General features: G+C 38.7%; 1 protein-coding gene and 1 long non-coding RNA gene across 5 annotated transcripts; both read right to left on the bottom strand.

Moving 5' to 3' along the window:
* Positions 1-1,532: 1,532 nt before the first annotated feature.
* CARNMT1 (carnosine N-methyltransferase 1) lies at positions 1,533-22,445 on the bottom strand. 4 transcript variants are annotated; one of them, XM_053407939.1, is made up of 8 exons: positions 22,033-22,445; positions 16,745-16,940; positions 15,212-15,375; positions 9,441-9,581; positions 8,181-8,359; positions 5,081-5,194; positions 4,046-4,149; positions 1,533-2,176 (listed from the first exon to the last, which is right to left on the bottom strand). In XM_053407939.1, exons 1-8 carry the CDS (start codon positions 22,341-22,343, stop codon positions 2,066-2,068), a joined length of 1,320 nt encoding a protein of 439 aa, XP_053263914.1. In that variant the 5' UTR covers positions 22,344-22,445; the 3' UTR covers positions 1,533-2,065. The 4 variants fall into 4 exon arrangements, with proteins under 4 accessions (XP_053263914.1, XP_053263913.1, XP_053263911.1 ...); XM_053407938.1 differs by lacking the exon at positions 22,033-22,445 and adding an exon at positions 21,770-21,846; XM_053407936.1 differs by lacking the exon at positions 22,033-22,445 and adding an exon at positions 21,262-21,674.
* On the bottom strand, positions 10,929-15,210 carry LOC128423139 (uncharacterized). Its single transcript, XR_008332691.1, has 2 exons — positions 14,759-15,210; positions 10,929-14,322 (listed from the first exon to the last, which is right to left on the bottom strand). It is a non-coding gene; the product is annotated as an uncharacterized LOC128423139 (long non-coding RNA).
* Positions 22,446-22,451: the final 6 nt, after the last annotated feature.

Raw genomic sequence — 22,451 nt, 5'->3', positions numbered from 1 at the left:
TGCAGGCAAGGAAGAAACTTACCACAGTACATGAACAAATTTCAGCCAGGCAAAAGCACTTGTGGGCATGGAACAGGGAAGGTGAAGCAAGTGCATCTAATTAGATAGTTAATTAAGTAGTTGCTGAATTTTAATGTTCATCTATAAACAGTTCTTTGTTATATCAGCTGCATGTGGGTTGACTTTGTAAATTAAGAAATCAGTGCTAAACATCTTTTCAAACTTATACATTGCATTTTAAGTTAAACCAGATAGAAGCGATCTTTCCCTTTAAAATGAAAAAAATAAATAGTAATTGGTCATTCAGACTTTTGCTAGCACATAACCACAAACCTAACCATTCAACAACCTTGTGTTATTTGATGTCCTCAGCAAAAGGTAGTCACACTTCCTAGATTTCACCTATTCCTCAGTACTATATAACTTTAATAATTTAAAAGTATTTTTGAAAATGAAGCCATTGTGCTTAGTTGCCCCATCAGTCTAGATTGTATTTGTCAGGTCATCATACTTGGTATGCAGAAAAAGCACCCAGCACATCTCATGTCTTGCAATATCTGGATCTGATCATTAATTTAAGTTGTAATTCTAACTATAATTAATCTTAAAGAAAACCTGTACACAATTTGGAAACTCAGCCTATCGGTATAACTCCAGAAAGAATTATGTGTGTGTAAATAGGTGGGTGATTAGCATGATATTCAGTTAAGAATAGCTAACAAGCAGGTCACAAGCTGAATGGCAGTAGCTCATAAGCATAGATGTCAGCTGGCTTCTTCACATGTGCATAATGCAGGTGGATTCAGTAGAACTGCTAATACTAAAACAGTAACTGAGAAAGAAATTCAAACTGCTGGGAGGCAGCAACAGCAACAGCAGTAGGGCTTAGCACAATGTAGGAGCACCAACCATCTGGAGCCTTGCTGCTTGCACTGGCTAGGGCAGAAGGGGTGGGGAGCAGGAAGAAAACTCCTAATTTTTCTTTTCTTTTTGTTTGCATCAGCTCCAGGCCTGTTGGTGCTGGATGGACAGGCTTAGGGTCCCATGAATCTTTGGCATCCCAGCTCCAAAGCCATACAAATACTGCTAAGAGTAGCTTTCCCCTGTGCCTTAAGTGGGCTCCATTGGAAGTTCTGTACATCAGAATATGGACAGCTGGGTGAAGCAATACCTGCACCTAAAAAAACCCACTACACTGTGGTGGATTGGGACTGCTCTGCCCATATTTGTTTAACTTTGTGTAGTTAATGCCATCAAAATATAATTTCTTAAAATAGTAAACCCACAGCTGACATTAAACCCATCAATTTCAGTCATAATTAGAACACCCTTAATGGGATCAAAGTACTAATGTACAAACATTACTGTTAAGTCTTAATTTAGTTCTTTTTTTAAGTGACTGCAGCCAGATATTACTTCAAATTACCCATCAAATGCTTAAAATGGCATGAATAGTATAACTGTTTATATATATATTTTTTAAAAATCTAAAAATGCATCAGCCGCAAATATCAGTCAAATTCACGTTAAAATTTTCTTGTGAATGCACGTGTTATTTTTATAAACTCTTTACATTTTTACAGTAGAAGACCAAGTTCACATGATGCTGCTTATCAGACTGCGGAAGATCAAAATTTCAAAAGTCACCCAAATAGTAATTAAATATGCTAAGATGAGGAGTGGTCTTGTTTTCTGTACAACATGGGACAAGAAATGAATTGTGTATCCAATATGACGTTAGATATTATTTCAAAGAAAACTTAAAGTAGACCATTTTATACCTTACAGAGAACTGCAAGTGTTAATAATGGTATTTGCAAATTATTACCAGTCAGAAAAAAACATTAATCAGAATTTGAAGAAATGATACAGGAGTGTTTGCTCTCTATGTTCATTACGCAGATACAAATATCCAGAAGTACACATCTGGAGATTATAGGATAGATTAAAAAAATAGACAACAGAGCTACATTCTGCGATGGATAAAAAGGCACCACTGATATGAGGTTGTGTTCAGTCATAATTCCAGAAGCCACTGTGCATTTTTCTTCTTGGATAATCCACTTCAGACGCTGCTTCCTGGTTTCCTAACCACAAACATCACACATTCATAGTAATATTTCATCATAGATAGCTCATTCACAGTATATGTGGTCAAAACAGATTCATTCTCCACCTGAAAATAAACAACACTTTCTTGAAAACCCTTGTAGGCATTTCATTCATATGTTATTATTACTGCTATTATAGAAATTAATACAGTGAGGGGGGGAGTATTTGATCCCCTGCTAAATTTGCCAATTTGCCCCCTGACGAAAAATGACCAGTCCATAAGTTTAATGGTAGGTTTATTGTAGCTGTGAGAGACAGAATAACAACAGGAAAACCCCCAGAAACCCAGAAGACAAAAGTCAGAGATTGATGTGCATTATAATGAGTGAAGTAAGTTTTTTATCCCCTATCAACCAGCCAGATATCAGGCTACCTGGTATCTTCACTGTATGTAAGGAGCTGAGATTAGAAGCACCTGCTGTAAGGGAGAGGTCTTACCTGTAATCCCAGCTCGTTACAGTACCTGTACAAAAGACACCTGTCAACAGAAGCAATCAGTCCTGCAGATTCCAAAGCAGCCACCAGGACCAAAGAGCTGTCCAAGGATGCCAGGGACAAGACTGTAGACCTGCCCAGGGCTGGACTGGGCTACAAGACTATTGCCAAGCAGCTTGGTGAGAAGGTGACAACAGCTGGCGCAATAATTCGCAAATGGAAGGAACACAAAATGTCAACCTCCCTCGGTCTGGGGCTCCATGCAAGATCAGGGGGCAAATGGGCAAATTTAGCAGGGGATCAAATACTTTCTCCCCTCACTGTATACCTCCCTTCAATAGAATTTCCAATAGGTACAAAAACAAATGAAATATAAATATATAAAAAAGAAGTGTTTTCTTCAGCTCTTGTTTTGCTCCCTGATTTCGCACAAGTATCTGGTTGGCCACTGTGAGAACAGGATACTGGACTAAATGGGCCTTTGGCCTGATCCAGCAGGCACTTATTTAGGGCTGGGCAATGTCAGATTTTCAATATCGCATTGTATCACCAGCCAAATATCACGGATCTGGTGATACAGCAGTGTTGAAACAAGAAGCTGCCTTGGCCCAGCCTGCGAGGTGTGGGGTGAAACTGCCGCAGCTCTCACTGCAGGAACAGAGGTGCTTCCTCCCCAGCACCCTGAGGGCTGGGACAACACAGCTTGTTTGCATTACTCAGCTGGGGGGGCGAGTAAGTTCCCACTCCTCAGCTGAGTGAGGCTCAATGTCCCTGCTGTTTGCTCCTGAGTCCCTTTACTACCAGCAGCACGGGTAGCAGAGGGACACAGGAGCGGCATCAGTTTCACAGTCTGCCCCTCACACCAGCCCTGTATTGATACATTGCCCAGGCTTACTCTTCTTATGTTCGTATGGATCCAGACTTAGCCATGCTTAGCACAGACTCAATGAAATCAACAGGATTTAAGTTAGTAATTATAATTTTAAGTCCTATTGGTTTCAGTGGGTCTACCCTATGTGTGACTAAATTTGGATCTAACCCAAAGATTAAAAGGCAGCAATACATCGAAAGCCAAATTGTTTTATTGTTTTAAAACAACAAATAGCAGGGCAATAATAAGGATAAAAAAGATATGGGAACATTAAAAAATCCTGGTCCCAAGTTTTTTTAGGACTTTAAATTTCTACAACAAAACCTGGAACTTGGCTTGGTAGCTAACAGGCAGCCAACCCAGATATTTCAACACCAGCATAATATGGATAAAGCAGCTGCATCCATTATGCAGAAACCACTACCTTATTTTGGGCTGCTGTGTTTTGCGGCCAAACTGATAGGCACTTGAACACCCAATATCAGTACTAGTATTTGTGATGACTGAAAGCACATCTTAATGACACAGTGCTGACGGAAGACAAAATTTGGTGGGGCACTATCTGAAATCTAATAGCCAATGTTTTAGATTATTCTTAGTGTGGTAATATAAGAGAAAAATACTTACCTCTATATGGAATCCATATTGCAATATAACACTTTTTATATCTTCATAGCTTAACTCAATAGATAATTCATTTGCTAAATTTTCAAAATGGTAAAGAAGAGGACCTATGATACAATGAAAAGGTCAGTAAAATTAATTTGTCAAATGTATCTGATACTCATAAATTCTGCCAACCCTAAAACTACTACTGTAGATCAAGGACAGAACTGAATGTATCTTAATACTACATTATAAATCTAGATTTTGTTTTTAATTGTTTTATTTATACTTATAAACCACTTAACATTTTAAAAATTTCCAAAGCAGGGTATAATTTTTTAAAGAAACACAGACTATGAAAAGCTAGTGGAATCCACCATGGTCAAAATAAAAAATGTGGCTGCTGTCACTCCTCTGGAAGACTTGCATAAACGAAGAGGTTTATTTAAAAAACCCTGAAAATCATCAGTGAATGTCTAAAATGCAGGAGGAATGTTTCCCACAGAGGGTGCCACCTTACTAAAGGCCCTGCTCTGAATAACCACCATAAAGACCCCAGGAGCATATAACAACACCTGGATGGTGGAAGAACTCTTCAGATGATCTCCGTGACCAGGCAGGTCGGTAACAGAGAAGAAAGTCTCTCAAGTAGGCTGATTCCAAATTGCTTAGTGCTTCATATAGTAACAGCAGAACCATTAAGCTTGGCCCACTCTATCCACCAAAAGAATCCCACAGAGCAATCAAGAAATCCATTGGATTCCATTATTCTCCAGGAGCCGACTATCTGAATGGGTCCCCAACCCCTGTGGGATGGAACAAACAAGTTCAAACCTCATATGCTCATTGGCATCCTTTTTGTTGAATCTGTGTAGGTCCAATTTTAGAGAAAATTTTGACGAAATGGATTGGCATTAAAAGAGAACAAGTCTAATATTTAAAATCCACTTCGTTCAAGAAGTACAGATCAAGCTGAGTTTTTCTCCTTAATTGTACAAACTCTAGTTCTAACATTCGTTTTTTCTGCTACAATTACTCAACAAAATATCAAGTTACCTAAATTGATCCATATTCCTCCTGGTTTGAGTATTTTCCATATTGTGTCAATGTAGTCTATGACATTATGTGCCGTGTCTATGAAGAAGCAGGTTGCTATGCAGTCCCATATATCTGTATAAAGACAGAAAGTAATCTAGCTATAAATATTTTATTGCGCATTGTTACCTGCACTTTTGGAACTGAGAGATACTTTCAGAAAAGCACTTCCCCTTGCTTAGTGGAGGTTCCTCCCTCTCCATCTTCCTTCCCCAGCCGCAACCCTTTGCAGTGCATCCGTGTTCCAGAGGAGCAGCTTTTTTGCAGGGAGTGGGGGAGTCACACATAACTGAACCATATATTCATGCCTCCAAAAGAAATTGAGGCGATCTCACATTATTACTCACCTTTTATTGCTTTTTGTTCCGTTGGGCCTAAGACAGAGATAGCCTACATGGTTGTCTTCCAGGTATTTTCAGAATTAACTCTCATCATCCCTGACCAATGGCCCATTAAACTGATGGGAACAGTAGTTCAAATCTTGGGGGGGAGGCATGTTGGCTAGCCCTGGCCAAAAAACTCCCTCTAGTTGTACAAAATTGCCACATTTGCACATCAAATTCATGGAGAGTAAGGCTATCAGTAGTTATTACCTCCACGGCTGGGAATTGCAGGTGGGCAGAATGCTGTTGTTTCACGTCCAGCTTTCAGGTTTCCCACAGGCATCTGGTTGGCCACTGTGAGAATAGGGTGTTGGACTAGACTGGCCACTCGCCAGATCCAGAAGGCTCCTCTTACATTCTTAAGTTCAATGAGCCAAAAGGATTGGTAACCTCTACACTAAACCATGGTTTCAAATGATATGCTAATACTGCCAATCATACACAAGTAAATCATATAGAAGTAATCTTGAAGCAAAGTCCCTTTTACAAAATATTAATTTGACTTCTAGACCTTGGTATTAGATGGACTTTGTATTCAGACAAGAGAGCTAGTCTAGGACATGAAAATGCACAGCAAGGGCAGCCCAAATTTTCTAAGATCAGCGGTGATTCTAGCTGCAGCCTCTCATTGAGACTGACACAGGGTAAGCACAAGTGTTCACTGCTTACTGAATATGCCCTGCTTACTCTCAGTGAGGAATAGGTCCAACCTAATCTTCAATTACCTAACAGAAGCAGAAGACATCAAGAAGAGGTGGCAAGAATACACAGAGGAATTATACCAGAAAGATATGGATGTCTCGTACACCCCAGGTAGTGTGGTTGCTGACCTTGAGCCAGACATCCTGGAAAGTGAAGTCAAATGGGCCTTAGAAAGCACTGCAAATAACAAGGCCAGTGGAAGTGATGGTATTCCAGCTGAACTATTTAAAATTTTAAAAGATGATGCTGTTAAGGTGCTACACTCAATATGCCAGCAAATTTGGAAAACTCAGCAGTGGCCAGAAGATTGGAGAAGATCAGTCTACATCCCAATCCCAAAGAAGGGCAGTGCCAAAGAATGCTCCAACTACCGCACAATTGCACTCATTTCACACGCTAGCAAGGTTATGCTTAAAATTCTACAAGGAAGGCTCAAACAGTATGTGGATCGAGAACTCCCAGAAGTGCAAGCTGGATTTAGAAGAGGCAGAGGAACCAGAGACCAAATTGCAAACATGCGCTGGATTATGGAGAAAGCTAGAGAGTTCCAGAAAGACATCTACTTCTGCTTCATTGACTATGCAAAAGCCTTTGACTGTGTCGACCACAGCAAACTATGGCAAGTTCTTAAAGAAATGGGAGTGCCTGATCACCTCATCTGTCTCCTGAGAAATCTCTATGTGGGACAAGAAGCTACAGTTAGAACTGGATATGGAACAACTGATTGGTTCAAAATTGGGAAAGGAGTACGACAAGGCTGTATTTTATCTCCCTGCTTATTTAATTTATATGCAGAATACATCATGCGAAAGGCTGGGCTGGATGAACCCCAAGCTGGAATTAAGATTGCCGGAAGAAATATCAACAACCTCAGATATGCAGATGACACAACCTTGATGGCAGAAAGTGAGGAGGAATTAAAGAACCTTTTAATGAGGGTGAAAGAGGAGAGCGCAAAATATGGTCTGAGGCTCAACATCAAAAAAACGAAGATCATGGCCACTGGTCCCATCACCTCCTGGCAAATAGAAGGGGAAGAAATGGAGGCAGTGAGAGATTTTACTTTCTTGGGCTCCATGATCACTGCAGATGGTGACAGCAGCCACGAAATTAAAAGACGCCTGCTTCTTGGGAGAAGGGCAATGACAGGCCTAGACCGCATCTTGAGAAGTAGAGACGTCACCTTGCCAACAAAGGTCCGTATAGTTAAAGCCATGGTTTTCCCAGTAGTGATGTATGGAAGTGAGAGCTGGACCATAAAGAAGGCTGATCGCCGAAGAATTGATGCTTTTGAATTATGGTGCTGGAGGAGACTCTTGAGAGTCCCATGGACTGCAAGAAGATCAAACGCATCCATTCTTAATGAAATCAGCCCTGAGTGCTCACTGGAAGGACAGATCGTGAAGCTGAGGCTCCAGTACTTTGGCCACCTCATGAGAAGAGAAGACTCCCTGGAGAAGACACTGATGCTGGGAAAGATGGAGGGCACAAGGAGAAGGGGGCGACAGAGGACGAGATGGTTGGATAGTGTTTTCGAGGTTACCGGCATGAGTTTGACCAAACTGCGGGAGGTAGTGGAGGACAGAGGTGCCTGGCGTGCTCTGGTCCATGGGGTCACGAAGAGTCGGACACGACTAAACGACTAAACAACAACAACAATCTTCAATTACAACCTCTGTAGCAAGTCAGTTAACTAAAAACAACAATCTGTGCATGTTTCTAGTAACTTCTAGTAAACAATTTCACCTTCTTAACTTTTGAATCAGGGGAAACAAACATTTAAAGATGATAAACTTACAGGGGAAGTAGAAAATTATTTTACAACATAAGGACTGATTTTTCTTTGCATTAAAATACTTAATAAAACACAATAGTATCTGTCACATAATCAGTTTTATTTTACAGTTTTTCTCTTAAGGATAGGCAAACGGCATAAATTTTATCGTCTGAATATTAGTTATTTTTTTCTTACTTACTACACTCAGAGTAGATTTCTTGAAAATCTCCCGCTGTCATAGAAAAGTTTGCATCAGGAGGAAGACTGTGAGGATCAACATCAGGGAAATAAACTGGCTGTATCTGATCAGCAGATCTCTTGTTATTGCTAAACTGATGTATCCAGGGATATAGTTTGTATGAATTAGTTTCAGAGCATCTGTAACATATGATTATCAAAACAACAATTTCACCTTGCCACTCAGAAGAGAATCTTGTAAACATTGCAAAGCTTAAAATTTTTAGTTTGACTTTCAGTAACACAAGTTGATAGGGAGTGTCAATCTGCATTTTAGAGGTAGTTAATTTAACATCATCCTGAAGGTCCATTATTCATTAACAATATATTATAAAGAGTTACAAAAGAAGCAATCAGAGAAACCATTCACCATTTAAAAGTCTGGTTCTACTTTTCAAAATGTAGTAAATTCTAAGATTCTTAAAGCAATAGATTGAGGTTAGCTTTAATTTTTGTTAGTTGTTAATCCTATTAACATTTTTTAAAATTAAGGTTTTGATAGCTTGCAGGTAATGCAGTTCTCCAGTATGCTTCCTCCTCATGAACCTATCTTCAAATTATTCAAATTATTATAACTATGTGTGTACAGATTCATACCTGAAGTTATATGCCCTCCCCAAGATTTCACTTTATTTCCCCCTCCTCCCTCCTATTGCTTTTTCCTTGTGTGTCATGTCTTTTTAGACTGTGAGCCTGAGGCCAGGGACCAACTTAGTATTTTTTTTAAGTCACGGTATAAATTATGTACATAAATGAATAAAGTGCCAAATGTTTTTCAATTTCATGTTTTTAGCAGTTTCGTCTACTGATTTATAAACATGTACACACAGGAGCTTGATCCAGACATAATGAATTTTGGCTAATAAATGGATGGACCCTAGTATGAACTACATGCCCATATCCTCCCTCCTTGTCCTGCTCCTGTCCTCCTCTCCTTGCACTCCCTGTTTTCACACTGATATGGTGGGTTGCTTACACATTACATAGTTTACAATTATTTTTCCAAGCTCTGGAGAACTGTAGTTTAACCTCTGCTTATTAACCTGGATAGGAAACCATTCTCATTTCGTAGTTAATAAGCATGGATTGATCAACAGTTTCCCAATTCAAAAATAATGGGAAATGGTGGTTTAAAGAAGTCTGACATTGGCCAAAGCAGAGATATAAATACAGAACTACATGTATAAAGAAGCAACCAACAACTGAAAACAAGTTTAAGTACCTGTTGAGTACAAAATTAGAAGAAAAGAGCATAAAGAGGCTCCATTCATTTCCTTGGCAAGTATAACCAAGCATAGCTATTTCCCAGGCCAATCTACCTAGCCCAGCACCAGGTACCAGGATATTAACTTTGGAGAGATCCCTGTAACACAACAAAAATAATGGTTAATCCTTTAATAAATATATTTGATAGAATGAATAGCCCTGTCAAGGGTTTTTACATATTGCAGGTGTTTGATCACATTTATATGGATAATTTGTGCTGTTTCCCAAATTAGCACATTATTTAGCAGATAAATAATATTAAATTTGGTTTATATTTACTTAGTATCTTCATATCTCCTCCTACGTGAATTTCAATGCTTTCTTTCTTTCTGTTCTCTGTCCCACAAAGGACCTGAATGTTCTGACTACTGGCTTTATTTTCAAAAGGGGGAGAAGCCATTGTTTCTTTGATCGCAGACTGTGGTAAAGCAGCCTTCAGCAACTTCTTGCCCTCTAGAGGTTTTGGACTACAACTATAAACTCTCAGCAGCCCCAGCATTATAGGGCTGTGCTGGCTGGAGTGATGGGAATTGTAGTCCAAAACATCTACAGAGTACTAGGTTCAGTAAGGCTATACTAAAGTGTAGTGGGACCTTTGTCACTACATTATGACTTTCAGCTGATTACAGTAAATGTATTTTTACTGCTGCTGTTTGGATTTTACCTACACAATTAGCTCTGATGGATGACTTCTCAAATAATCATTCTCATTCTATAAACCACCAAGACAAATCTTATTCAGTTGCAAGTCTTAACAATACATATTTGCTAATCTGTTGCAAACACAAATACTTTACCTGTATCCCAAAGTCCTGAAAGTAGTTTAAACATTTGATTATTGTCTTTGGAGGCATGTTCTAAGTTACATGCAGCCAACATGGTGTCCCCAAAATGTTGCAGGACTGCATCTCTATCATTCCTAACCACTGGCCATCCTGGCTGGTGCTGATAGTGACTGGAGTTCAGCAACATCTAGGGAGGACCATGTCAGCTTTCCCTGTCCTAAGGCAAACATAGGCTTCCAGCCTATTTTCTTTGTTGAACTACCCCAAACTATATTTCAGATTCAAGAAGTCAACAAAGTTCCTCCTTGTAATGCAACTCTCTTTCTTCATTGTACGGGAGGTGGGGGTGACTGCAACATCTAACAGTGAAATAAATCTGAGACAGTTATTGTATTTTACATCATCAAACAGCCCCATAATCCCCAAATGCAGATGCTACTAATTATGTTTAACATGTGGGAAAAATTAGAACAGAACAGAACACTGGCAACGGTGTTTGAAAATGTTTATATTGAAATTAGCTATGGACCCATCAGTTGCATGACTGATTTTCAGAACACAAGAAGAACTTATAATTATTAACTCTTCTTCAGCATTATGTAAAGCAATCTGATTCAGGTGCAGCAGTTTCCAGCTTCAGCACACAGGGAGCTCTCTAATCTTGAACAACTGGCTCATTTATTTCAGTGAAAGGAAGCCAACTGGTGTACAGAACTCTTTACACTCAAAGTCAGTGTGACTTTAAGATTTATCTTAGTTGAATAATAAACTTATATAGCACCAATCTATTATTTTCAATTTCCTGAAAATTACAGACAAATCAAAAGGTAGTAGAAGTCACATCAATTAATTCAACAGCACCACCCAAAAAAGGAAGAAACAGATAAGCTACTTATTTCAGACTACAAATACTGCCTGAAACCTAAGAATTTGGATTTGGTAATATATTTTAGGTTGTTCAGAGAACGTTATGATTTGGAAAAAGAATGGTAGAAGGAAAACATTCTGCCAAGAAATAGCTCAACAAATTTGCTTTTGTCACATTGGTATTTCAAAATTGTGGGATGTATTCAGCGTTTGAAACTTCCATTGTTCTAGGCACATTTTGCGACAGGGAATTTCATTAGAGCAAGCAGTTTCTGAGCTCTGGGTGCAGTACTGTGCCTAAGATATCAGATTAAAACTGCCATTGCAGACGCTGAGGGCACGGGAGGAGAAATTCCTCCCCGCTGGACTTCCTAGAGATTGCTGCAGTGTCAGGCAAGTTGATAGGTTCCACCTCTCAGCTGCCCTTACAGAAAGGCAGTGTTTTGCACTCTGTGGCCTCAGATTGGCTTAAATAGGTTTGGTTTAAGTAGTGCATGCTAAAGTGTGATCTACCTCAGACTCTCTCAGGGATGAATAAAATCGAAACAAATTTTGCAGTGGGATTATTGAAAGACACTGAAGTCTTAGATTTGTGAACTGGACACTCAAGGTGGGTGTCTCTGCCATCAGTTGTATTGGCCTCTAATATGTGTTAATTGTTGCACCAAAAGATATATTTATATGAAGGAAAGGGGTTGTAGGGAGAATCCAGAGCTTGCCTGCAGAGTGGAAGGAAATGAGGACCTTTTTCTGCCTCCCCACTTCCAGCCACTCTCTGAAGACTGGAGAAGGAACCCTCTTAAGTATATTAGGGGGATGGGCAGGGGACATCTGCAGTCATCAGATGAGGACTAGACCATGTGAAAAACGACCATAAGATTTTAGCTGCTGTTAATTCATTTTCAGCTTTGTATTTATTTTTGTTATTAAAAAAGTGTGGTTAGACATTCTTTTGTGGCGCCCATAAGCTAGGTTTAAGGTGCCATTTAGCTCCTAGCTTTCACATCTCAGTTTCTAACACGTATTCAACTAAATAACTTCCACTTGTGTAACAGGACTCCCCACAACCCACGCCATCTCTAAATCTGCTCCAGAGGACTGAGAGAAATCCTAGAAGAGACTTAGGAGGCACAGGAGGAGAAAAAAGGGGAGACTGTTCTGTTACATAAGGAGAAATTCTTCTGGTGATGGAACGTTTAATTCCACTCTAGTTACGAAAAATTACTTGTTTAATCAGAATACTGTTCAACAGTCCTGTAATCTTTTTTCTTTTAACACTTGCTTACGCTAGCCAAACACTTTAAGATGCATATGCACCTGCTTTAGGATGCTAAAATACAGTGGCTGCATTCATGCATCATAGCATAAGCAGTGGTTAATGTTGAAAGGCAGATTGTCTCCCCTTTGCTCCTTTCTCACTAGTGAGTGGGAGCAACAAACTACAATCCTTGACTTAGTGTTATGCCAGGAAGCCAAGAACAAAGAGTATGGTTTGGCTGGAGCAAAATTACCATGGTTCCTTGTTCAGACATAACACTAAGTCATGTGCTGTGGTTTGCTCCAGCTTATTATTAGCAAGGAGGAGCAAAGAAGGAACAATCTGTTCTTTCATGGTACAGTATAACTGTAACTTCCTATGATATGTAACTGTGCCCAACAGATTATGTCCAGTTATAGCTTTGCAGTAGCAGAAAGCGCCTTCACTTGTGCAAGTCAGGACATCTCATTTTCTCAAACCTTCTGTACTGACTGCAGTCCTCTGCACCATATCCCATACTGATTTCAACGATTCCCCCAACCATCAGGACCTATTTTTTTGGGGGGGGGGGTCACTGAACAGTAGTGAATGGGGTGATCAGAAAAAGTTGCCCTTGCCTTGAACAAGTGGAAGTGCTTTCCATTAAATCAAAAATCAAAAAATTGGATACACCCCAATCTAGAAAAGAAAAAAAATAGGACCTTTAAATGTATAATGTGTAATTCAATTATTTGCCATTAAAAATAGTTTCTAATACAATCATAATTACAATCATAATTCATTCTATCAAATATAAATTTTCTGACTAGAAGTTCTACACAGTACCTACTAAAGTAATTAAGTGTGCTGGTAAATTCACAAGGGTGCAAAAACAAACCTAAGAAGCAGAAAGATACACAATTTTATAACTGAGAAATAAAATGGAGCAGCAAGTTACCGTAATTAAACAAGGATTCTAAAAATACCTAAGAAAGATCACTACATATCTGCCCTCCTCTACAAGACATTCCATAAAGGTAGGTGACTTTTGCAGCAGCCACAATGAAATAGGAATTGTAGGTAATTTAAGAGCCACAACAGTCTAGATCGTAACAAACTTCTATTTACATGCTAACTTTCAGTTCACTGAAAGCAACTGAAAATGTCCAGAAGTTAATTATGAAGTTTGTTGTGCACGATTTGTTTTCTTTTAGAAAATAAAAAATACTTTCCATTTGAACTAGAAAGAAAAGGGTTTGTGAGCAGCTCATATCCTATGCATTAAAAAATTACAGTAGTTTAATTTAAGTAAGAAAAATAAATATAATTTTTCATACACATATTTAATTATCTACAGTTTTACTTGTAAGTGCAGATCAAAGGATGTTTTAAGGATGCTATCCTAAACACACATACTAGACAATAAGTCCCACTGAAGACCATGCGTCTTACTTAGGCAAACATGCACAGGACTGTTTTGTATAAAACATCTACATCAACTTTTCTAATTTCAGCTTGTAATTCAAGAGTTTCAAAAAAAGAAGCCTTAAACTTATTTCCACTTTCAATCCAGCTTCTTTATCAGTATAACATAAATAAGTCACATTATTTGTAAAACTATTTACTATAGATGTACTATTAATTGTCTACAAACAGTTTTAACAGAACATTAATGTAGGCCAGAAAGGTCAAATTTCAGGAAATTTATAAAATAGAACAACAACAAAAAAGAGTACATTGTAGGAAGACAGAAAATGTACAATGCTGATCTTCATCTATAAGCATTTCTACACAACTTAAATTACCAAATATTTGGCAACATTCCATTTTCAACTAAGCTGGGGGAGAATGTGATTATTTAGAACAAAGCAAAACACCTTTTTATTTAGATGTATAAAAACTTACCGTATATTTTTCTACAATTGAAGACATTCTTGAATGCCTTGAATCTAACAAGGGAAGGGTATTCATGTTATATTTTGAATGAGCTTTTGAGCGTTTATCTTCTTTAAAACTCTTGTTTGTTAGGTAATGCAGCAACACTGACTGCAAGCTAAGTTAAAAGTGAGATTGGAGATGGCTGGTTATTTCGGACTAGCCCACCATTGTTGTAATTGGAATTCTGTCAAGCATTCTGAATCATGACTGAAATGCCATTTCGATTCTGTATGGAAACCAATGCTGTAATATTGCTAGCTATTTATAACCAGTGTAATCAGACCTCACGTTTATGGAAATAAAGAGCAAAAAATAAAAAATATTATGTGAATTATAGTGTTTCTTTAATTATTCTCCTATTTTGCTTTAAGGATACCTTTCAGCTTCTCCTCCAATGTGTAGCTTCATTTTCTGCAATATTTATTTAGATACTGACGATATAAATACCTTCTAATAGTGTATCTGTTCTCCACTTGTGGTACACTGCACTTATTCTATTTTAGAAAAGAGGACTAGATTAGATAGCCATTAAGTCCTTCTGATTATAGAAACCTACATCAAAATATTAGCCAAATCAGACTTTTATATCTAACATGTTCTTCCACATGATAAAATATAAATAGTATGCATTAAGTTTTCTTGGTGCTAATCCAACCTAATTGGAGTGTTGTCTGTGCAGCCATAATTTTGAACTGCTTAACCTTAACATTGTGAGCAAAATCATATTAGTAAGGCGTGCCAAAGTTTATTATAACTTCTCCTTGTGCAGCTAACATGGACATTTTCAAAGATCAATTCTAATAGTATTTTATAGGTTTTTTTCCAGTTTAAAGATCATTGGCAACAAAAGCATTATTCTGCATACCTTCCTTTCAAATACATCTTTAAAAAATGATTTACCATCTGTCTTTTGGAAAGTTCTTTACAATTTCATTAATGATTGGCTGATAGCAGGAATCTCTCTCCGGTTTCCCAGTTTCACTCCAGTCTCTTACAAATTGCTTCAGGGTGGACTTTAATTTATCCATATCAAAAGTTGAAGCCGGTGTAATTTTTCCATTTTCCTGAGAAAAGTGTAAAACCAGAAAATCAATAGTTGTTATTCACAATGCTACACTGTTGGGCAGTTAGTTGATATGCCTTTTCCTTCTCACCTCCAGGCTGAGACTCATCTACATGCATAACTGAATCATAAATGAAGTAAGCGTGAAAACATCATATCTACCCTTAGCATAGCATTCTCTGAATATACTTCTGTATAGAAAGCAGGGCAGTTATTAAGTAAAATAGGAAAGATGTGAGGGTAAACATAGACATAAATAGCCCCTTACTTCACTACATATGGCAAGTAAGAATCTGTTCTAGGCAAACAAGCAGAGGCCTTTCTAAATTGGCTTTCTAAATTGGCCTGTGGAAACTATATATGGACTAGTAATACTTGTGGAAGCCTAAGCTAGCATGGAAACTGCATATTTTATCTCAGTGAGGGCTTCTTCCACACACTGCGAGACTTCACTGAGAAGTTTTAACTTGAGCCATTTAAAATTATGTGTAGTCTGTGAAATCAAAGAAAAGCTCTGCAAGGAAAAGAAGCATTTAAAATGATTTATGAGGTAAGTGATACAGCCCAAATGATAGAATAAATGTGCAATAATAGTTAACTTACAAAGATTGAAATTTTGTGCTTATTCAACTGTAAAAATATAGTTACTAACGCTGGACACAACCATCAAGCAGCCTAATCAAATGATTTAATATGTATCAAGGAATAAGAATATTCATAACTGATTAACCCAGCATAATAGGGAAAGAGGACCTGTTGCCCTCCTGATTTTGTTGGACTCCAATTCGCATAATTTCTTACCAGTGTTAGAAACTAGCCAGGTGCGTTATGCAACTGGCGGAAGTCCAATTGCAACCTCATGGAGATCTCTGGATGCCAGGCTGGCAACTGGGGAAAGCAAAATGTATCTTAGAGAAGGATCTGAGATATTTTACTTGAAGCTTGAATTTGTTTTATTCTGGTTTCATTTGATGTTTTAATGTGTTGTCAACTGCTTTGAGATTTGTTATTTAAAATCTAAAGTGGTACAGAAATGACATTAGCAACAACATCAATAAACTTCATTGTTAAAAAAAAATGGCACCTAGACATTCCATTGCGGCAACCATAATTTAGGTTTGAGGTGCAATTTGGCGCTTAGATTATACATCTGAGTTTCTAACGTTATTTATTGCCATTGAACACGCTAGCTGAGAATGACAGAAGTTAAGAGTCCAACAAGATATGGAAGGCTACAGGTTCCCCATCCCTCTATAAAACATACATTAATTATAGAAAAGAAATCACACATTTATGATGAGATAATAAATAAAACTGATAAAAGAGGGGAAGTAGCAAATAGTTGGTATTGAAGTACAATTTATACATACATCATCACCATATTCTTTATTTTCAAACATGTGTGTGCAGTCATTCACAACTGTCTGCAAGATTCCTTGATTATGGTCAATACATTTCCGAATCTTGTCAAGATGAGGAAGGAATTGAGGAAGCAATTTCTGTTGAATGGCTGGAAGGGATCTGAACTGTCTTTCTGCACGATTGACTCTTTCATGCATATTAATTCTAGAATTAAAAAAGCAGAATGAACATCAGAAACAAATATAAACAAAATTAAACTGAAGTTCTATATCAGTATTGTAAACCCACTGAGGATTCCTACTTTGGGACCATTTTTAATTCTACATTTATATGGTTACTTGTATAAGAAATACATGAGTTCTGTACATCCCACCATGCAACCAAAGCAAACATATGCAGCAACAATTAAATCAAAACTATCTAATTCAGAATGTAGTCCTGTTCTTGGAAGGGCATCCCAGGAGACAGAACAGAGTGGAGCTTCAGAGGTCCACCCTCCAAATTTCTCTATTGCAGGCACTGAAACATCTTGTGTAATGGGAGGGAGTGTCCTGGGGTCATATTAGGGAAACTGGCTCCAAAGCCCTCCTGTTTCCGTGATTTGCCCTTGTGCATTGGGCAGTGTGAGGCAGCAGGACTCTGGCTTTTTCTACACCTCAGATTCTCCCAATAAAGCACTGCCCTGTTAAGGTCCTGTGGATTTAAGTGGATGATTTAACTATATTGCTTATTCCTTTGAAATTGTTACCTTTGGGTAACATAACGTCCGGGTTGCAAACGCAACAAAACCCTTTTGCCGCGCGTGCATGCACAGAAGCTCTCGTTCTGGTGGTCCATGCGCAACACGAAAAGTCGGCAACAAGGGGCGCCGCTTCTGAGCATGCACAGAAGTGCTCTATCACACGCGTGCACAGAATCAGCACCTCTTGTTGCTGACTTTTCAGGTTGCGCACGGACCCCCAGAACAAATTAAGTTTGTATCCGGAGTGTCCACTGTAAATGAAGTATTAAAACATGATCTAAAGAAAGGATTCACCTATGAAATTTCAAATTTCCAGAGAGAAATAATAGAAAGTGGTATTAAATTATTATCAAAAATATGCAATATGTTGTTGCAATAGGAAACTAAGAATGAAGATGTCAAGTGTGTTATAATAAAGTGGGCAACAGATGTGGGACATAATCTGCAGATGACAGATTGGGAAAGACATGGAAGAATGATACAAATTTTAAGGCCTGTACCTTACTTAATGAGAGCTATATGAAAATGATGTATAGGTGGTATTTAACACTGCCTAAATTGGTTAAATTGTATACAACAAGGGAAAGTAAGTGTTGGAAATGTAAAGAAGCAGAAGGTACGTTTTACCATATGTGGTGGCATTGTAAGGTTATTTTTAAAAATTGGGAAATGATATACAGTGGTACCTCAGGTTAAGTACTTAATTCGTTCCGGAGGTCTGTACTTAACCTGAAACTGTTCTTAACCTGAAGCGCAACTTTAGCTAATGGGGCCTCCTGCTGCTGTCGCGCCGCCACAGCATGATTTCTGTTCTCATTCTGAAGCAAAGTCCTTAACCTGAAGCACTATTTCTGGGTTAACAGAGTCTGTAACCTGAAGCGTATGTAACCCGAGGTACCACTGTATAATGAATTGGGAAAAAAATGTTTAAAGTAACTTTTGTTTAAAAAACAGAAGCTTTCTTATTAGGTATTACAGTAATGGATCTACCTAAAGAATACAATAATTTGTTCATGTATGCGAGAATGGCAGCTCGGATATTGCTAGCTTAACACAGGAAGGAAGAAGTCCCTACCAAGGAAGATTGGCAAACTAAGTTTAAGGAGTATGCGGAAATGACTAAATTAACTGGGAAACTTAGAAATCAAGATGACAACAAATATAAAAAAGAATGGGAAATGTTTATTGCATAAGCAGTGCATGCAAGTTAATACATTAGCAGGATTTTTTAAAACAAACCACTTGTAATGTGATAGACAATGTTTAAATTTGGAGGTAACTAAGAGATAAAGATTTTTTTTCTTTTTTTTTCTTTTTTTTATAATATTTTTATTAAACAATTTTTATATTCATACAAACAAAACATACATAAACAAACAAAAGACAGAAACAAAACAAGAAACAAATACCATTTCATGTCCTAATTTCTTAAACCTTTCTTCTTCGACTTCCTCATGCCTCCCGTTTCTGTATTCCAAATTCTAATCAATTGTTCAGCAAATCTTCCCTTATTTTGCTATAAATTTAAGCTAATCATCCTTATTCTCCTTGTCTTAACCATTACTAATAGTAACCTTTTACTTCAGTCCAACATCATTCTAACTGTCATTAATTTTGTAATATTTCTTTAAATAGTCCTTAAACTTTTTCCATTCTTCTTCCACTGCTTCTTTTCCCTGGTTTCGGATTCTGCTCGTCATTTCTGCCAGGCCCATGTAGTCCATCACCTTCATCTGCCATTCTTCCAGTGTGGGTAGATCCTGTGTCTTCCAGTACTTTGCAATGAGTATTCTAGCTGCTGTTGTAGCATACATAAAAAAAGTTATATCTGTCTTTAACACCCCTTGGCCGACAATGCCCAAGAGAAAGGCCTCTGGTTTCTTGGGAAAGGTATATTTAAATACCTTTTTCAGTTCATTATAAATCATTTCCCAGAATGCCTTAATCTTCGGGCACGTCCACCAGAGGTGAAAAAATGTACCTTCCTTTTCCTTACATTTCCAACATTTATTGTCAGGCAAGTGGTAGATCTTTGCAAGCTTGACTGGGGTTATGTACCACCTATAAATCATTTTCATTATATTTTCTCTTAAGGCATTACATGCCGTAAATTTCATCCCGGTGGTCCACAACTTTTCCCAGTCAGCAAACAAAATATTATGACCAATGTCCTGAGCCCATTTAATCATAGTTGATTTAACCGTTTCATCTTGTGTATTCCATTTCAGCAGCAAGTTATACATTTTTGACAAATTCTTAGTACTGGATTCTAACAGTTCAGTCTCTAATTTTGATTTTTCCACCTGGAAGCCAATTTTACTGTCCATTTTAAACACTTCATTTATTTGATGATAGTGCAACCAATCTCTCACCTTCCCTTTTAATTTCTCAAAACTCTGCAATCTCAATTTGTCCCCTTCCTTTTCCAGAATTTCCCAATATCTTGGCCATTTCGACTCCATATTTAACTTTTTAACTGCCTTAGCTTCCATTGGCGACAACCACCTTGGAGTTTTGTTTTCCAGCAAATCTTTATATCTAACCCAGACATTTAATAGTGCTTTTCTGACAATATGGTTTTTAAAACTTTTGTGTGCTTTAACCTTGTCATACCACAGATATGCATGCCACCCAAAAATATTGTTAAAACCTTCCAAATCCAAAATGTCTGTGTTTTCAAGAAGCAGCCAATCTTTTAGCCAGCAGAAAGCTGCCGCTTCATAGTACAATTTAAAGTCTGGCAGGGCAAACCCCCCTCTTTCCTTTGAATCCGTTAATATCTTAAATTTTATTCTGGGCTTCTTGCCCTGCCAGACAAATTTAGATATATCTTTCTGCCACTTCTTGAAACAGTCCATTTTATCCATTATTTGTAATGCTTGAAACAAAAACAACATTCTTGGCAATACATTCATTTTTATAACTGCAATTCGACCTAACAAGGAAAGCTTCAAGTTTGACCAGATCTCCAGATCTTTTTTCACTTCTGTCCAAGTTTTTTCATAGTTGTCTTTAAATAAATTCACATTCTTAGCTGTCATATTCACACCCAAGTATTTCACTTTTTTAACCACAGTCAACCCCGTCTCATTCTGAAACCTTTCTTTTTCAATCTGTGTTAAATTTTTCTCCAATACCTTAGTCTTTAACTTATTCAATTTAAATCCTGCCATTTGACCAAACTCTTGAATTATTTCCAAAACTCTTTTCGTACTAGCTTCTGGCTCTTGTAAAGTAAGTACTAGGTCATCTGCAAATGCTCTCAGTTTGTATTGTTTAGCTCCGACCTGTACCCCTTTAACCAACTGGTCCTTCCTAATCATATTAAGCAAAACCTCCAGGACCGATATAAAAAGAGATAAAGATTTTATAGACATGCATAAATGAAGATAATACAAAGGAACCAAGGGAAGGATAGGGGGAAGTTGGAGGATTCAAGTAATCCCACAAAGTGGATTTAATATTGATTGAGTATATAGTTGTTATAAATGTTTTATTTTATGGTGGGTTTTAATGTAATGATTTTGTTTTTGTTTTTTGTGGAAACTAATAAAATATTATAAAAAATATATTCCACTACTCTCATAAATTCACAGGAGTTGCAGCTTGTGACAGCTTTCTTATTAGTTACCCCCCCCCAAAAAATGTGGCACACACAGCACTCTTTAAAGCCACCATCAGTTGCTGAAGATGCACCTCTTTACCCTAGCCATGGAAAACTGAAGGTCTTACTTTGGTGCTCTCCCAATAATTATTATGGAATTGTTATGGGTTGCCACGTACTGTTGGTTTAACTTTTTTTGTTTCATATGCTTGAGAGACACCAATTGCCAAGGCCAAGATATCAAATAGGAGTTGCCCAGCACCACCCAATGAATGACAGGAACTACCAAGGGACTGAATACTGAGAGGCCGAACAGAACCAAAAGCACTATTTAATCTGTAAGATAAAGAAACATATTTGTATTCATTAGAATTCTATTAGGTGTTTATGTAGCAAGCTTTGGAAAAGTTACACTTATTTTTGTCTGGATGCAACCTCCCAGTCTGATGTCTGAAGTTGAAAGAAGCAGTCCCACACAAGTATTTACTGTTAGCATGGCACAAACAATAAGGCAGGTACTTTAATTCAAGGGTTCAAGCTTTTTGGTGCACAAGTCAAATCGCAAGTGCCTCTATTGAATATATTTTGATCCTATTGTTAATTAGCTGTGCTGAATTATATTCCTATTATCTTACAAGGGTGCTTTCCAATCTGCCTCTAATATCCAGAACTAACTGCTTTCTTTACCCAGTTCCCACTTTATCCCGGGTTAAGCATCACGACTTTCCCTCAAACACTCGTGGCAACTAGTTTGGAGAAGCTGCTGCAAGTTCTCTGCTGCTCCTCCATCCTGAAGTAGTTCTCGGGGTCCTTGGGAGGAGCAATCCCCCCGCTACTATGGGATGGCGGCGCCACCGCCCTCTGGCGCGCTTATTGGGCAGCCGGTGGATCCGGCGGGCGCTACTCGAGAGCCAGAGGCCCAGCCTGGGGGGGGGGGGGGAGCCGGTTACCCGTAGTAACGGAAGGCGTTGATGATTCTGCGGAAGTGCTCCCTCTCCAACTCCTCCTCCTCCTTTCCGCCCTCGGCCGCCGGCTGTGTCTGCGGGGGCGGCGGAGCCTGCTGCCCCTCGCCGCCGAGCGCCGCTTCCCCGTCCGCCTCCTCGGCCTCTCCGCCGGGCCCGCTCCGCCGGCCCCCCCTGCGCATCGCCTTCCCCGCCGGCGGCAGCTGCCTTTTCCGGGACAGAGCGCACGCGGCGGCGGACATCCCTCTTCCTCCCGACGCCCAACGGCTGACGCTCCTGGCGCGCGCTTCCTGCTTCATAGGGGAGCGCCCGCCGTCAGCATCGTCGCCGCCCGCCTCTCGCCTGCACGGCGGCGCCGGCTCCTCCTCCCGCCTCAGGCCGCGCGCGCACGCGCAGAAAGAGCTCCG

Source organism: Podarcis raffonei, chromosome 11, assembly GCF_027172205.1.
Source record: "Podarcis raffonei isolate rPodRaf1 chromosome 11, rPodRaf1.pri, whole genome shotgun sequence".
NCBI lineage: Eukaryota > Metazoa > Chordata > Lepidosauria > Squamata > Lacertidae > Podarcis > Podarcis raffonei.
Note: the sequence above shows the minus strand (reverse complement) of the source record. Positions and strands in the feature narration are given on the sequence as shown.

Bases quoted from the DNA above. Each gene is read 5' to 3' on its own strand.
- CARNMT1 (XM_053407939.1), bottom strand. From the start codon at position 22,343: ATGAAGCAGGAAGCGCGCGCCAGGAGCGTCAGCCGTTGGGCGTCGGGA. The intron at 4,150-5,080 runs GTAACTTGATAT...ATTGTATCATAG, and splicing joins AGGAATATGGATCAATTTAG to GTCCTCTTCTTTACCATTTT. The intron at 2,177-4,045 runs GTAAGTATTTTT...GTTTATTTTCAG, and splicing joins AATATGGATTCCATATAGAG to GTGGAGAATGAATCTGTTTT.